Source organism: Ambystoma mexicanum, chromosome 5q (genome assembly GCF_040938575.1).
Source record: "Ambystoma mexicanum isolate Mex_15411 chromosome 5q, UKY_AmexF1_1, whole genome shotgun sequence".
Lineage (NCBI taxonomy): Eukaryota > Metazoa > Chordata > Amphibia > Caudata > Ambystomatidae > Ambystoma > Ambystoma mexicanum.
The window spans coordinates 967,437,271-967,454,911 of NC_090933.1; the positions used below are offsets into that span (position 1 = coordinate 967,437,271).

Below are 17,641 nucleotides of genomic sequence, written 5' to 3' on the forward strand. Positions count from 1 at the left end.
AATTCTACAAAACCTACAAACAAGAGTTGCTTCCCCCATTGCTGGCTATGTTTAATGAGGCGTATGAGCAAGGCAGGTTGCCAGAGTCCCTACGAGAGCCGGTGATCATACTGCTTTTAAAGCCGGGGAAGCTGAGCACAGATTGTGGGTCATACAGACCCCTATCGATGCTCAACCAAGACAGCAAAATCCTTACAGCAGTGCTGGCAAACAGGCTTAAGCGAGTCATTGGCAAACTGATACATCCTGACCAAACAGGCTACATCCCTGGTAGGAGTATAACTGCTCGCTTGACGCGGTTAAGGCTTTCGACTCAGTAAGATGGACCTGGCTGTTGGCGACTCTAGAAGCCTATGGAATGGGGACGGGGTACCTTAGGTGGGTTAAAATGGTATACAGCTCCCCAATTGCAAGGGTTAAAACAGGGGCCACGATCTCAGACAAATGGCAACTTAGCAAGGGCACCAGACAGGGCTGCCCCTGGTCGCCCATGTTGTATATACTAGCGCTGGAGCCATTGGCTGTCTGTCTTAGACAACAATACGAGGAAATTGGGATCCGCATTGCAAGCGGTCCGCATCTTATTTCATTATATGCTGACGATATACTCTTGTATCTGCGCTTCCCAGAAGAGAATATACAATATATCCTGGAGGTGAGGGAACGATATGCTGCCCTCTCCGGTAAACCCCAAGAAATCCAGCATGTTCCCCCTGGGGAGATATAGACTTGTCCCACCTGGGGGTTTGCCGGTATTGCCAATACCCTGACGAACCAAGTTGTTCCGATATCTCGGAATTTACATATACCACACGACAGGAGAAGAACATAAACAAAACACGGTAAAGGCGGTGGAAGGCATCAAAAATAGCATGGGATTCTGGTCCAGATTGCCCCTGGCCATGATGGGGGAGAGCGGCTCTAATCAAGATGGTAGTCCTGCCCAGACTGTTACACTTCTTCGTAAATATCCCGCATGTGATCCCTAGGCGCTTCTTTGCTAGTCTCCACAGCTTGTGCAGGGGCTTTATATGGCATAACTCCAAAAACAGGGTGGCTCTTTGGAAATTACAAAATTCGTGCGATAGGGGGGGAATAAACCTGCCGAATTTTGAGTTATTATTTAGCGGGACAACTGCAATATGTGGCCAGGTGGCTGTCTGTGGAAGAAACAGCCAAAACCAGGCTGTTGTGCATGGAACCGGCCCCCTACTTCCTTAGAGAGGTGGTGTGGTTGTCCAAGCCAAAGGTACGAGAGATGGCGAGGCTGTTGGGGCTTGGCTGGAAGGTGTGGCACAGAGCATGGCAGATGGTGGGATACTCGGCTCTGTTTTCTATGCAGGGGCCGTTGGCGGCGCTATGCAGAGAGGACCCCCAATTGATACAAGGGGTCCGTAGATACTGGGAACCGATGGGCCTGGCCACTCTGGGAGACATATGGCAGGAGGGGGAGGCACTAGAATTCCAGAAACTGATGGAGGACAGTGGGGTGCATAAGGGGCAACATATCACCTACTCCAGAATTGTTAGACGAGTGTGAGAAAAGTGGCCGGCGGCGGTGCTCACAGAACAACCGGATGCTACCATGGAGATGATATATGACATCTCGGAGGGTGGGCACGAGATATCCTGCATATATGAGCTACTGGGGTCCAAGGTGGGGAAGGAATTGTCCCTATTGAGACAGCTCTGGGAAGAAGAGGTGGGAGAGCCTATGTCGGATGGGGTATGGGATAGAGCCCAGAGATACCATAAGAAAGTGTCCCGGAACGCGAGGCTCCAACAGATCCAATTATATGTCACTCATAGGGCATATCTGACCCCCAGTAAGATTGCTAGGTTTGGGGCCAGACGATTCAGAGATGCCCCAGGTGTGGGGAGGAGGAAGCCGGGATGTTACACATGTTCTGGGCTTGTCCGGAGGTGGGTAGGTTTTGGTCTGAACTGAAGATACGCCTGGCCGAAAAAGGCATCACGCTGGTGGTGGAGTTGGCCTGGGCATGCATGCTAGGAGGTTTCCCTAGGCCACGTCATCTGAAGCACATTAGTAAGATGAAGGACCTGGCATATATCCTGGCCCAAAGAAGGATTGTAATGTGCTGGAAGGCAGCCCACAGGCCCAGGATGGAGTTGTGGTGGGCTGACCTCTTGAAGTGGGCAGTGGCGGAAACGGCTGCTTGATTCGAAGCGGTCAGCAGGGGAGGTGAGGAGGAGGTAGGACCCTTAATCGAATGGAGGCAATTGGTGGCCACCATGGTGCCCCCCCCTACTCCCAGCCCGATCACAGTGATGATGATACGGACAAGAGGAGGACACTAGACCCGCCTGAGGACGTACAGGCTGATGATACGGACATTATGGCTCAAGTTAAGGGGGAGGGATGGAGCGGGACTGAAGAACGCAGTTTGTAATGTTACCTTGTTAGACTTGAACATGGAAGTCCTAATCATTGTAATGTTTGGTGTGTTGTTATAAAATAATAAAAAATGTTTTTAAAAAAAGATAATGCAATGTGGGGGATCAAGGATAGAAATGTGTAGGCTATTCAAGCTGTAGGGTGAAGGGCTAGTGATAAGGCAATGCTACTCTTGAGGGAAATGCTGCAACGTGAAATTCTATGTTAGAAACATGCAGTGTGGGGTTGCACAGACACAAGTCAGTATGGGTAGACTGATCCTTGTAATCACTATAGATGTACAGCAAGTGGTTAGGCCACCCTTGTCGGACCTGGGAAAGAAGGACATGGGGAGATCAATTGCCTATTGGTAGACCTTATTGTAAGGATAATAAAGACTAAGTATCAAAACTTGCCTTGAGTCTTAGTTGATCCTCCAGTCCCATTTGGTCCTCGAGGCAATACAGTACAGACCATGTGTTGCTGAGAAGTTATATTTTTCCTGAATCAACCCAAGCAACAGAACATGTGTTCCTTTTAACTTGAATCCAACAACTCACAGCTGCGTTTGTAGAAGATGTGGTCCTCCTACTCTTATTGTTTCCAGCTACCAGCCCCCACAAGTCAGATTCAGATTGGGTGCATTTCTTCTAGCGTGACAAATTTAGCACTGTGAAGCTTTGTTTTAGTAACACATTCTCCATTCACTAACCAACACCATGGCAAGAACTGTGGTAGCATGCACTGTATAAAAGAATGATTTTGTTGTGTTAGTGTATGTATAAATCCATTGGGTCTATGAGGATTCTCGTTTCCTTTTAGCATGTCCCTTACGTTTGTATTTTAATATTACACTTTGTGTCAGACTTAATGTGTTGTACAGCGTGTGGCTTTTATTTGAATCACTGAGTTCTATTAGCTCATTGAGAATTTGTATTTGTTTTCAAAGCAAAGGGCATTCATTTAATTGTATTGTCAAACAATTGCGATGATTGTTGCCCCTGCTTTACAGAACCAATTTGAAGTTGGTTAGTCTGCGACATAATATGCATGAACGGTTCCACCTCTAGGTAACATGACTCATTCGTTTGGGCTAAGCGAAACTATTGCATCAGAGTATGGATAGGGAGAATTGCCATATGCCAAGGGACACACAGCTCTTAGGTGTTTTTGTTATTTGCCCACCCATTGACTGCCCATGCTAATCTCTGTGACCATTCTCACCCAGTTCCTATCCCTTTCAGTTTGCTTTAATCAAGGCTTACCATCTGACTTTGCTCTAAAGTGCCTGCAAGTGTATTTTCAAAGCAGTCTTTTGAAAGGTAATGACTTAATTCATGCTTTAACAGGCTACCAGTGTCATATTTCTTTTTTAACCAGATCTGCTTTCCTCCACTCGATTTATAAGCACTATGGGAGTCCTTCCATGAAGTCCTGTTAAAAACAAGCATTGGCAAAGCCAACAGTTTTGGTTTTTGTGTCGGTATTTGGCATTTACCAGGCACTGCTATTAGGTACCCAGTTACTCGCACCCTTTTGCACCTGCTACCGTCAATGGGCAGTTAATACCACCATGGCAGTACATGGCAAGTGTATTTCCCATGCCTACACAAAAGCCCTAACTGTTGCCATCGCCAATGATTGTTTTGTTGCAGTCTTGCTGTCCGGTGAGGAATACGTCCTCAAAGTAAGTTTCTCAGAGAGACAATGGATTGCTCAGCTTCATCTAGTGACCTGAACATTATGAAGGGTCATATATAGAATGGACCGATCCATCTTTTTTCTCCAGGTGCTTTATAGCTACTTGCATCGTTGCTAAACTGCAGAAATATTTATTTGTATTCTCCTTTATTTCGTTTTAGGATCCAGATGGGTTTCATCGGAAAGAGGCAACGTCCTCACCAGCTCTTACGTGTGTTCGTCCAGCTAGAGTGGTCTCATCTACCTCTGAAGAAGAGGAAGCATTTACAGAAAAATTTCTCAAAATTAATTGCAAGTACATTACTGATGGAAAGGTAAGGCTCTTGGTGTGTTTCTTTCTGTAGAGTTTTCAGTAACGTGTTTACCTACAATAAAAGATCTAGTCTACTCACAATGTGCGTAGTGTGATTAAACTCATTCATGGTGTCATTGTAGTTGAGTTAATGTTTTTAAACGTGTCCCACACAGGTGTTTCAAGTAAAAGGGCAGCAACACTGAGTGTCTGCAAGCTGTGGCATTTGCAGGCAATTTATGTTCATTTTTCTTTAATCATAGACACAACTTTGCTCGTGCTACACCTGCACATTTACACCTGCACATTGTCCAACATAATTCTATCCTGACCACTGAATCTTTCTTTTAGAATATTTGTACTTACTTGATTTTTACTCAACTTACTCTTAGGCACATGTATTTTCAAAATGTACACTGTTTGTGATGTGAAGATTGTTTGATCAAAGCATGAAGTCAAGAATGGGGATCCATGTCAAGTGCACAAATTCAAAATTCGAAGATGGTGGGTGTGTCTAATGAGAAGCCACAGCATGTTAAGGTGTGTCTTTCCCCAACGTCCACCCCCACAACGAGGGAAATTGGGCCACAGCAAGGCCTGCTTAGTGTTATCACTTAGTTCAATGACCCTGGCATAGCTCTTTCTTGGTTTTACAATTAAACACTGTTCCCACCTCTCTAAAGGGTGTCTGTGAAATAATTGAGAGTGGGTTTGCTACCATAAACTGCGCACACAAACACAATTATTAAAGCTCTTTGAGCGTTATTTAATGCAAATCAAAACAGCTGACACGTGTTTCGAGCAACGGCGCTCTTCTTCCAAGGCTGCAAAATTATTTGCCAACATTTTTATTTTTACATATTGAACATAATCATATATAACAAACAAAATATAGCGAACAAACATGCACAAAATCAGACAAGGGGGCAAGGTAGTGATAGATGCCAGACAAAAATAATAATTACCCAACACAATGAATCAAGGATATAAGTTGGTAAGAATAACCAATAGTTCAAAAAACACAACAATTAGTTTAACAAATTAATAAAAAGGATATGTAATGTTGGCAATGAAATTAGCCAATAGTTGAAAACAATTAACAACAAAATGAGAGAGAACAAAAGACAAAATTAATGAAAGAAATATAGTAGTAAGAGCAGTCATGTATGCGCAACCATGGTCACCCATTGTGCTGAATAATTACAAAGCAAAATTGCCACATCCAAAAATAAGGGGTTACCTTGTGGGAGCTCGAACCGAGAAACTAATCCCGGAACAGAGAAAAAGAAATCCTAAAAATATCATTCGAAGGGATTGTGTCCTCCGACGTATTCCTCATCTTAGATATCTCCTTCCAGCTCTGCTGGCCTCGGAAAATTTTTTCTCTAGAGGGCGCTGCGCGTCGACGTCCTTCGAGTCGATGTCCCTCGACAGCCGCCGTATCGACGTTCGACGTCATCCTGCCTATAAAGGCCGCGCGCAGCGTCCGTTGCTCAGTTCCGTTTTTCCGCGCTTACTCGGTGCCTCGGAATACCGTTGCTCAGTTCTTAGTCAGATTAATCCTATTTACCTCGAGTTATTCGATCCGTACTCGATGGCTTCCTCGTCGGAACCGACAACTCCTCGATCCGGCTTCAAAAAATGTCGAGATTGTGGGAAAAAGATGTCGTTGACCGATCCTCACAGAATTTGTCTGTGGTGCTTGGGAGCTGAACACCATTGTTCGGAATGCGAGGACTGTATGTCCATGACTGCTAAGGCCCTGAAGGAGCGTAGGGGGAAGCTGGAGAAAGGTAAGACTTTTAAAGCTTCTTCTTCGTCGACGAAGTCGAGACATTCGTCTCCTCGTCACCATTCGCACTGCAGGTCCCGGAGTGGGTCTCATCACTCCTCGAGATCGAAGCACTCGAAGAGGAGACGTCGAAGATCCCCTTCTCCGTCTTCCTCTTCCTCTGTTTCGCCAAAAAGAATCCCTTGCCCCACGAAACATAGTTCCCGGGCTGAATGCGAGGAATTCCGAAAGAATATGATGAGCGTCTTCGAGAAAGCGGCCTCGACCCCCTCGAAGACTGCCGAGAGCGATGCTCTGGTCAAAAGACCCGAAGGTCAAAAACGCCGCGAGTCGCAGTACCCGGCGAAAGAAACCTCTCGAGCGCGTTTCGAACCCTCGGGCAGGACTATGACCTCTAAACCTTCCTCGAAGGTTCCGTCGACGCCGTCGACGAGTGTCCCGTCGAGGTCGATGTCTTCGACGCCGTTGTCGAGGGGACCTTCGACACACGGGTCTGTCGACTCGACGCCGGCCTCGACACCGGCGTCGACGCCAAGAAAAGTCACGGTTACCACACATCCAGTGACTATCCCCAGGCCCTCGACGTCGATGGCTTCGATATTGTCGAGTAGAATTCCAATTCTGTCGAGGTCCTCGAGGCCTCCACCTCTGTTTTCGACGCCACGCTCGAAGCCTTCAACGTCGACGACATCAACGCTTTCGAGGCCAATAATGACAAGTTCGGCACCCTCTGCCTTGGAAATGGGATTTACTCCCTTTATGAGTTCAGAACAATTGAGAACTATATCCTCAATTTTAGAAGAGGGTGAATTGTCTGAACAAGACACATTTGAGTTACAGGGACCTGTAACCCCAGTTAGAGAGGAATTTTCCTCTGAAGAGCGCAGATTAAAGGATCTTCATGATTCTTTACATGAGGCAAGTGGGTTAGACACTTCCCCTGAGGTGGAGTTTGCTAAGCCAGACCCGGGGGAGCATGCTGAAACCCCCTACAGAGCCTTAATGGCCAGGATTACAGAGTTCATGGGGTGGTCTGCACCTTCACAATCTTTCCAACAAGATGACCTCACGGATATTCTTGACAAAGGCCCGCAAGAGGATCCTGTGGTGCCCTTTCATAAAGCTCTTCAGAGAAAGATCATGACAAACTGGGAAACCCCAGATGTAATACCAGCAGTAAATAAAAAACTGTCTACAAAGTACAGGGTATCTTCCACAGACCCAGAGTTTTTGTCTAAACACCCATCCCCAGAAAGTCTGGTGGTACAAGCAGCATCCTCTACCGATGTCAAGACGGCTTATCCTACAGTCCCACAGGACAGGGACGATAAAAAATATGATGCTATGGCAAAGAAAGTCTTTTCAGCATGTAGCATGGCGTTAAAGTCTGTTAATGCTACTTGCACCCTTGCTAGGTTCAGCCATACACTTTGGGAGTGTGCCTCTACAGCGGCTGACTGCATCCCGGAGGGAGAAGAAAGGGATGCGTTCCTGAATATTATACAGGACGGTAAAGACGCTATGTGCGAATCCCACCAGACGGGCATTGATTCGGCTGACAGTATCAGCAGAGCAATGGCGGCAAGTACATCAACCAGGAGATTCGCTTGGTTGAGAAAGTCGGGTTTTGCCCCAGATGTGCAAGCCAGGCTCTTGAACATGCCATTCGATGGCTCTTCTTTGTTCGGGAAAAAGGCGGATGACAGTTTAGAGAAACTGCAAACTTCAAAAGCTGCAGCAAAATCCCTAGGAGCTGCAATCCGTCAGACTCCTTTTCGTCCCTCAGGAACCTCTGCGAGGGGCAAGTCCTTTCGCTTCTACTCCGCATTCGGAAGAGGTAGAGGACGACCGGCTCAAAGGGGTCAAAGAAGAACTACCCGAGGTGGACGGGGTAGATATTCTAAAGCCGCAGCAACAGCAGGTGCCTCTTTACCATCGGCATCTGCATCAGCCGCCCCAAAACCACTCTGAAGACTCCCCTCACAGGACACCTGTAGGAGGCAGGTTGACTCAACATCTGACGGTATGGCAGGCTATCACGTCAGATGCTTGGGCATTGGAAACAGTCGCCCAAGGTTACTGCCTGCCTTTCCTACGTATACCTCAGAGTCATCCACCGGGGATCAGCTCTCAGAAAGCTCCAGATCCGCTCCTCTTGCAGGACATTTTGGACCTGCTAGAGAAAGGTGCCATAGAACCGGTACCTGTAGCGGAGAGGAACAAGGGCTGGTACTCCCCTTACTTTCTCATTCCGAAGAAAGACGGAGGACTGAGACCCATCTTGGACTTGAGAGAATTGAACAAATTCCTCAGAAAAGACAAATTCAAGATGGTCACTCTTTCTCAGATCCTCCAGGCCCTTCAGTTCCAGGACTGGTTGGTATCTCTGGACCTTCAGGACGCTTATTTCCATGTGCCTATCCATCTCAAACACAGGAAATACCTGAGGTTCGCAATTGGCAACTCTCACTATCAATTTCGAGTGCTGCCATTTGGGCTGACCTCCGCCCCGAGGGTCTTCACCAAGTTAATGTCGGTAGTGGCTGCAAGTCTAAGGAGGGAAGGGATTCACGTCTACCCCTACCTGGACGATTGGCTGATCAGGGCTGTTTCTCCGGAACAAGCTCAGATCCAGCTAAATCACGTGTGCCACTTCCTTCACAGACTGGGTTTCTCCCTCAATTTAAAGAAGTCACAAATGATACCATCGCAGAGACTCCAGTTCATAGGAGCGATCCTGGATACTTCCCTGGGAAAAGCCTCGCCACCAGAGGTGAGGGCTCAAGATATTCTACAGATGGTTACCAAGTTCCAGCATGCCCAACGTCTCCCAGCCTTCGACTTTTTGAGGTTGCTAGGCCTCATGGCATCCTGCATTTTCCTTGTGCCAGAGGCTCGCCTGAGAATGAGATCCCTCCAGTGGGCACTGAGGACTCAGTGGTCACAATTCTCAGGGAGAATGACAGATCTTCTTCAGGTTCCCGGCAGGGTGGCTCGAGACCTTCAGTGGTGGGCCTGTCAGGAGAACATTCTGAAAGGAGAACAGTTTTGGCAACCCTGGCCGGAGATAACAGTAGTCACGGATGCCTCACTCACGGGGTGGGGAGCCCACGCCAACGACTTGACCATCAGCGGTCGTTGGTCTCCATCGGAGTCCAGACTACACATCAACCTGTTAGAGCTGAGAGCCATCAGACTTGCGCTGAAGGCTTTCCTGCCAGCTGTACAAGGGAAGAACGTCCTGATAATGACGGACAACACGGTGGCCATGCATTACCTCAACAAAAGAGGAGGCGTAGGATCACTACCCCTGTGCAGAGAGGCGATGCAGCTCTGGTTTTGGGCAATCCAAGAAGGAATCTCTCTATCGGCAGTTCACCTAGCCGGAGAGAAGAACTTGACAGCGGACGCTCTGGGCAGGCAGAACACAGTCTCCCACGAGTGGGAGCTAGCTCAGGAAGTCCTTCAAGAGATCTTCGCCCTTTGGGGAAACCCTCAGGTAGATCTGTTCGCCACCAGCCTAAACAGGAAATGCGACCTGTTCTGCTCAAGGGAATTTCCTCCGAGAGGAGCTCTGGGAGACGCGTTCATAGTGGACTGGGAGTTTCCGCTTCTGTACGCGTTCCCACCGCTCCCTGTCATTCCTCAAATGATCAGGAGGTTGAGAAGATTCCGGCGAACCATGATCCTAATTGCCCCGGATTGGGCCAGGAGAACGTGGTACCCGGACCTTCTAGACTTGTCCATCTGCCCTCCAATTCGACTTCCACTCAGAGAGAACCTACTCTCACAGAAGGGAGGTCAGGTTCTCCATCCAGACATCAAAACCCTCAACCTTCACGCTTGGCTTCTGAACGGCTGAGGTACAAGGATTGGGACCTCCCTGATGATGTTATGGAGGTGTTGCTTTCGGCAAGGAGGCCAGCAACAAAGTCTTTATACCGCTGCCGTTGGAACAGATTTTGCAGCTGGTGTAGAGAACAGAATATCGACCCATTTTCATGTGGTACACCAATGGTTTTGTCCTTCCTACTATATTTGGCAAATTCAGGCCTTCAAGTTGGCACCATTAAGGGCTATCTCGCAGCGCTATCCATCTTTAAGCGTACTGCGGAAGAACCATCCTATTTCAAATTACCCTTGGTTATACAGTTTCTAAAGGGGTTAACCAATGTTTATCCCCCAAGACCATTCCAAGTTCCCCTATGGGATTTAAACTTAGTACTAACTTTCCTGATGGGTACACCTTTCGAACCTCTCCATTCTTGTTCGTTAAGATTCCTTACCCTTAAAACTGTTTTATTAATAGCACTTACATCTGCTAGAAGGGTCAGCGAATTACAAGCTCTTTCTTGTAAACCCCCTCATACAATCTTTCACAAAGACAAAGTTGTCCTGCAAGTGAAGCCTAATTTCCTCCCAAAGGTGGTTTCTGAATTCCATATCACTCAGAAGATTACCCTACCATCTTTCTATCCTCCTCCTCACCCGGGGAATGAGGAAGAGAGGTTACACAGACTAGACCCTAGAAGGGCTTTAAGTTTTTACATTAGTAGACTAGCCAGGATAAGACAGGCAGACCAGCTGTTTGTAGGTTACACAGGTCACAAGCTGGGGTTACCAATAACTAAGCAGACCATTTCCAGATGGATCATTCTAGCCATTCCGGAATGTTATAAACTGGCAGGGAAAGAGCCCCCTCAAAACCTTAGGGCTCATTCGACCAGAGGTATTGCAGCTTCATCGGCCCTCAAAAGAGGCGTGCCGGTTAAAGACATATGTGCGGCCGCTACATGGTCGTCTGTCCATACCTTTACACGTTTTTACAATCTGGATTCCTCCTCCAGTTAAGAGACTAGGTTTGGAAGGGCTGTACTGCATTCTATTCATGAATAGAAGACAGCGTGAAGTCAGTACTCCCTCCTCCGAATATAGAATACTGCTATGGGAGCCTATCTAAGATGAGGAATACGTCGGAGGACACAATCCCTTCGAAGAACAAGTTACTTCTTACCTTGTAACGTTCTTTCGACGGGATGTTCCTCCGACGTATTCCTCATCGACCCTCCCATCCATCCCCGCAGTTCTACTTCCCTTGTTGTTGCAGCTTACGCTCCTTCAGGGTGATTAGTCTAGTCCAGACAGTAATACTGTGGGCTACAAAACGGAACTGAGCAACGGACGCTGCGCGTGGCCTTTATAGGCAGGATGACGTCGAACGTCGATACGGCGGCTGTCGAGGGACATCGACTCGAAGGACGTCGACGCGCAGCGCCCTCTAGAGAAAAAAATTTCCGAGGCCAGCAGAGCTGGAAGGAGATATCTAAGATGAGGAATACGTCGGAGGAACATCCCGTCGAAAGAACGTTACAAGGTAAGAAGTAACTTGTTCATATGCCGCAGATAACAGCCAAGGCACATTGTCTAATCAAAAATTATGGTTGTGCCTAATACAGTGTGAATCATATAGATAATTGGCTTAATAACCTTACCTATATAGTTGTGCGATTAAAGAATTCAAAAATACAGGGTGCATTCACCGGCTCCACTGCAAATATGAAAATAATGTGTGTTACCTCTGATTCTTGTATAATAAACATAAAAAGAATTAAAATAAATGCAGGCATGCAACAACATACCTATATAGTTGCAATTGCAATTAGACTCTTATTCACAGATGACAGTTGCAATTGTAAAATGCGTAAGGATCAGCATGGGAGCGGCACAAAAGATCAAGGGGAGAAAAAAGCAAACAACCATATTAATGGAGCTAATTGGGTCCTGATTAGTGATCGCAAAGTGCGAGACAGTCACATGGTATGGCCCCTGCTTCTTACGAGTCTACAGGGGTCTACGCGAAAGACTGTTCTTACCAGCGTTTCTGCACGTAGTGAAGGGAACAGGAGCCTCACGCGTGTAAGTGGCGCTCCTGTATAAACAAGTTGCATGTGCCGTTGGCTGCCAAGCTGAAACCCGGAAGCGCGGCGCATGCGGGCGGCCATATTAGGAGTGGGAAACTCTAAATGAACTAGGTTGCTGACTGAACAAGTACTAAACATCCATAGTGAATGACACACTTTTGGGCAAGAAAGAAAATTGAAGAAGGGAGAACAATTGTGAAATTGATCTAACGCACTGACTGGAATTCTAAAACATCACAAAATACCACCAATATAACACCGCGGTTGCCAGAAAGAATAAATAAAAATTGGGTTTGCCAAATTGGCTGGATGTAGATAAGGAAAATGGAATATCTATAAGCTAATTACGAGGGTACCAAAATAAGTAAGGTCGCTGAATATGTAATATTGTACTATGTAACAGCGCATGGGCTTACTGGCAGCCTCATGCTTGTGAGTTAGACAATAATTGAACTGCAGTTACTGTTGAATCTGTTAATGTGCGGATCTGTTTATGAACCAACCAGTGGTACATTTACCAGATTACACCCCTTGAGAAATGGGGCATACATGCAGGCAATTATAAATTAGGCTTTAATTTGTGTAGTTAGATTATAGCATAGTGCTCAACTAAAAACCACACAAGGTGACCAGTGTTGTACTGTACAGGACAGCTCTTTTACAATAGTTGTATGTATGCACATGTGGGAAAAAGCAACACGATAGTCATAGGCATTTGTACAGTATGACTTCAGAGAAACACCGAAAATTCATGATCATTATTGAGACCAATTGATACAGTACGATATTGGCAAATTAGCCGTGCTTCAAGTTGTCTTAATTTCAAAGTGAGATTGCCGCCACGTTGGGGCAAAGTTACTTTTGCTATGCCTGCAAACCTGATTTCGGACTTATTGTCCAACTGGTGATTTCTTTGCCAATGTATGGCGAGAGGATATTTTGAATCCTGACTTGAAATGGTGGACAGATGCTCTCGTATCCTAATCTTAAGGGGGCGAATTGTACTGCCAATGTAGTATTTGCCACAAACACACAATATACACAAATTTTGGAGTTGCAATTGATAAAGGCGTTCGCTTTAAACATACCCAATTTACCAAAGTCAATTTGAGAGATCTGCAATGCATAGCAACACATTGAGCATTTACCACATTTGTGAAAGCCATAATTACTGCTCTGACTGAGCCAGGTTATAGCTGGTTGCTGAATAGGCATGAATGATGGTGATATCAAGTTTTTTAGATTGCTTGCTTTGCTGTAAATAAAATTCGGAGATGAATCCAGCCATGGTGCTATCTCTTGGTCAAGCTGGAGCAAGTGCCAGTGACGTTGAACAATTTTATATAAGTTGGAGCTGTCTGTAATGTAGTGTGTAATACATTTTAATTTATTAGTATATCTGTGAAATAAGCAATTAGTTGAAAGCTTGTATTCCTGAGCCAAGAAGGCCTTTTCCATGTTGCTCCGGATGCAAATTATTTTGGGTCCTAACTCTGACAAATCAAACCTGGTTGGAGGTTAAGTTCATCTTTTTTCTGAAATCGTTCAGCTTCTTTATCAACCAGTAGAACTAAATCATTTATTTTCATGTCCGGGCAAGAAGCTACTCCAAAAGCCAGATGTTTCAATCACATTTATCCCAGCTGTAATTTTGTCTATCCAGGGTTCAAAGTGTAAGGTTGTGCATATCTTCCAGATTCTGCCCTCTCCCTCTCTTCCAAGTTATTGGGAGCTCTGTTTCTGCAGCTGACCAGGTTAACAAACTCCTATTTGCTTCGAAAACCTGCAGCTTTAGACTCCCTCAGCTTTAGAGTCCCCCTCCTTTTCAATGTATGCTAGCACCAACAGCCCAACTGCCAGTCCCTATTTTTCCTGTTGGTGGTTGGGTTTTAAATTCTCGGGTGGCCAAGCTTGGCTGCTACTTCGGAGCACATATGTCTGCTTGCTTGCCTGCCTGATTGCTTGTTGGCACGGCATCGGATATGCTTTTTTTCATGTGCAAATGTGTAAGTCTCTGAATATATGAAGTGGTGTTTGGCTCTAGGGTTTGGGGGTGTTCATTGTATCTTCTGTATTTACCACAAGGTGCAAGTTTGCAGTGGCCTTAGTGGGTGGAGTCTGGCATACAGAACACAATGGGATCGTTCCTGAGGACCCGCACCCATGAGCAGCAACCTGCTCCAACATGATGTGAGGTGCACCTCTTCTTCCGTGACAAATGCAAACAGATGGCTAGTGTAAAACAGGAAGTGAACTTCTGCTCAGGATGTCACAACTATTCTGACATCTCCTTTCATTGTGTGCAACACCTATTCAGTCTGTATTTTCGAATGGATTGTGTCCTCCCATGTATTCCTCATCTTTGATATTCGATATACAGCTTTAACTGCTTTGGGAAAAAAAAATGGTCCGAGGGCGCTGTCTGTCGATGGCGTCAAGTCAATGTCCCTCCAGGGCCTCTGTGTCGAGGATAATGTCATCGAAGGCATATATAGCACGCGCAGCACCCGTTGGCTTCAGTTCAGTTTTTCCGCAAATGCTATAGCTTTGAGAAATATGGCGTGCTTCTTTACTTCACGACTTCATTGCTTCGAGAAATATGCGTATGTCTTTTTCCTCGACACCGACAACCCCGAAGACCGGGTTCAAGAAGTGTTGAGAATGTGAGTGGAAAATGTCATTAACCGATCCACATCACATATGTTTATGGTGCCTCGGGTGGAGCATAACTTCTCAGACTGCTCCAAGTGCCAGCCGATGAAAGCAAAGGCCTTGAAGGAACAAAAGGGGATGTTGACAGTAGGATGAAACCCAAAATCATCTACCCCGACCAAAAAACCTTCAACCAACGAGTCGAGAGGCGACTCTCCTCGGAGGAAGAAAGTTAAGAGGTCGAGATTGAGGAGTGGCTCTCATCACTCCTCATAGTCGTTGAAGAGGTCTAAGAAGAGGCACCATAAGTCGCCTGATAATTGTGTAAAGCTGCTTTTGCCCGGACACTGCTGCTTTGAACCCTAGACCAGCATTGCGAGCCGACAAGGGGCTCTTGCTGGTGGCTGAGCGCTTCCTGGAGGAGGCGGGGCCTGCTCGCCACACGTGACTCATCACGTGATCTCGAACGTCCTCAAAGGACAGAGCGGAGCGGCTGAGCGGCGTGATAATTGTGTAAAGCTGCTTTTGCCCGGACACTGCTGCTTTGAACCCTAGACCAGCATTGCGAGCCGACAAGGGGCTCTTGCTGGTGGCTGAGCGCTTCCTGGAGGAGGCGGGGCCTGCTCGCCACACGTGACTCATCACGTGATCTCGAACGTCCTCAAAGGACAGAGCGGAGCGGCTGAGCGGCGTGATAATTGTGTAAAGCTGCTTTTGCCCGGACACTGCTGCTTTGAACCCTAGACCAGCATTGCGAGCCGACAAGGGGCTCTTGCTGGTGGCTGAGCGCTTCCTGGAGGAGGCGGGGCCTGCTCGCCACACGTGACTCATCACGTGATCTCGAACGTCCTCAAAGGACAGAGCGGATCACCCTTGCGGCGTTAAGCCCGGTAGGGGTAAAGGCCGACTACTGTTACGTGACTGTTGCGTGCTGACGGTGCAGACCACTCAGAAGTTTCGTGTACGCATATTGGTCACTCAGGTGAGAGAAACATAATAGTGTTCATATCACTCTAAGGAACCTTATTGTCACCATAAAACCATAGTGCACACCAAGGGCATTCATAGCACCATGGGTAAATCAAAGCCTGCCAAATCGCGGTACGATTTACGCAAAGGGAATGCTGGGAAACTGGATAACTTGCCACTTGAAAGCCCTAAGAATGATAAACAAACTGGAACAGATGGCGCAGCGGCAAAAGGCACGATTCCAGCTTTTTTTGCTAAAGACAATCCTAAAATACCATCTTCCATTGACAAACCGATAGTTGATGAACACTATCCATCTCTCTCACCCCCTCAAAATAATAATGAGGCTCTTGATTTAACAAATTATAACGATATTGATAATAACTCACTTCTTGACCTTTGTCTGTCTATCCAAAAATCAATGGCCTCTTTTAATCAACCTTATATTCCCCAGAAGCTCACTCCAATAGTGGTAGAAGCACAAATTTTGAATGAGGCTCATAATGATCTACGGAAACTCTCACCTTTAAGTAGCCCTAAACACACAGGTAATTCTACTTCAAATTTGTCTGGAATAAATCCTATTCACCCTACTCCCACTGCACCTGTAGTACCAACTGCAGGACGTTTATCGGCTTCTCCAGACCTCTATATTGACACGGAAGATCGGGAACATTCCGGTAGAGATTTGAGCAATGTTATCGAAAGCTTAAATAATGCAGCAATTGCAGAACTTCAAGCCTCTATGGCCTCCGTCCAATTTGCTTTGAAAATTCTGTTAAAGCTATGTGGGAAAATTCACAGTAATCTCTCAGCTCAACCAGGAAACATTAACTTCATTGAAAGTACGGACCAAATACCGCTAAAAGCTCCTACACCGAAGGGGGGTCGGGAGTTAACGGTCCAGCCAGAAGAGGCAAACCTGGGGGAACCTAAGGAGATTGCAGCTGAAGTACCCCTAACCAAAAAACAACGCCGACAATTAAGACGAGAGGCAGCAAAAAATGTAGCAGTTGAAATAGCCTCCCCCTTGCCAGCCACTATTGCTCCTGCTGTACGATCCAAAAAAGCAAAAAAAAGGGGTCGGAAAACAAAGAAGCGTACGAATAAAGGAGCAGGAACTCTAACAAGCTGGATCATCCCAGACATACCTCAGGAAGCTACCAGTACAATTCTGGAAGACCAAGACTACGATATGACTAATACCTCAATGGATGATTCCTCTAATTGCTCTTCCTCATCTGGGAACGCAAGAAATGAGGAAGATGAACATCATGATCCCATAGAGACAACAGATAATGAGGACTTTAATGCCAGTAAAATTTGTGTCATCAAAAATCTAAACCAGAAGAAAAGGGATAAGTGGCTCACAAGATCCGAACTTTTGACAAAATTACACCTGATCCCCCAATTGCGTGTCATACGCTCGGAAGATTTCTCTTTTGTGGAACCACTTACAGTACGAAACCCTAATGTCACAGCCCTCCATTGCTGTGTTATGGCATCAGCTAAACTAATCCGCTCTCAAAAAAAAGCCTTATGCGAGTTGGGATAGAGGTGGATGCCTGTAAAGAGAAGGAGGACCCCTGTCTCCCAAGTAACGAGCCTGCTCCATCTAAGGCTAATGGTTGCAAACCCGCCCAACCTTTGGGGAAGAAAGTCCAGATGGCAGATATTCAAAACACGCTGAAATGGTTGGCCGACTCATTACCAATGGTACTACAACAATCATGAGATTATTCCCTACTGAGCTGGAACACACATGGCCACCAACATTTTCTTACTGACAAGGGGTCTTTATCACTCATTAACAGTTACCCCATTATATTGCTACAAGAAACTTGGCTATTACGGCCCACGGCCATAGATGGTTACACAACTCATCACACCCTGGCTAAGAAAGGACAAAGGGGGCGCCC

The 17,641-nt window shown here is 46.4% G+C and overlaps 1 protein-coding gene across 6 annotated transcripts in view; it reads left to right on the plus strand.

The window, feature by feature from the left end:
• The window catches only part of OXR1 (oxidation resistance 1), a 3,084,878-nt gene that overhangs the window by 1,903,929 nt on the left and 1,163,308 nt on the right, over window positions 1-17,641 (plus strand). For all 6 annotated transcript variants that reach the window (XM_069621494.1, XM_069621497.1, XM_069621492.1 and 3 more), the window contains one exon: window positions 4,258-4,410. In XM_069621494.1, the coding sequence (XP_069477595.1) occupies window positions 4,258-4,410 (153 nt within the window). The remainder of the gene's footprint in view (window positions 1-4,257; window positions 4,411-17,641) is intronic.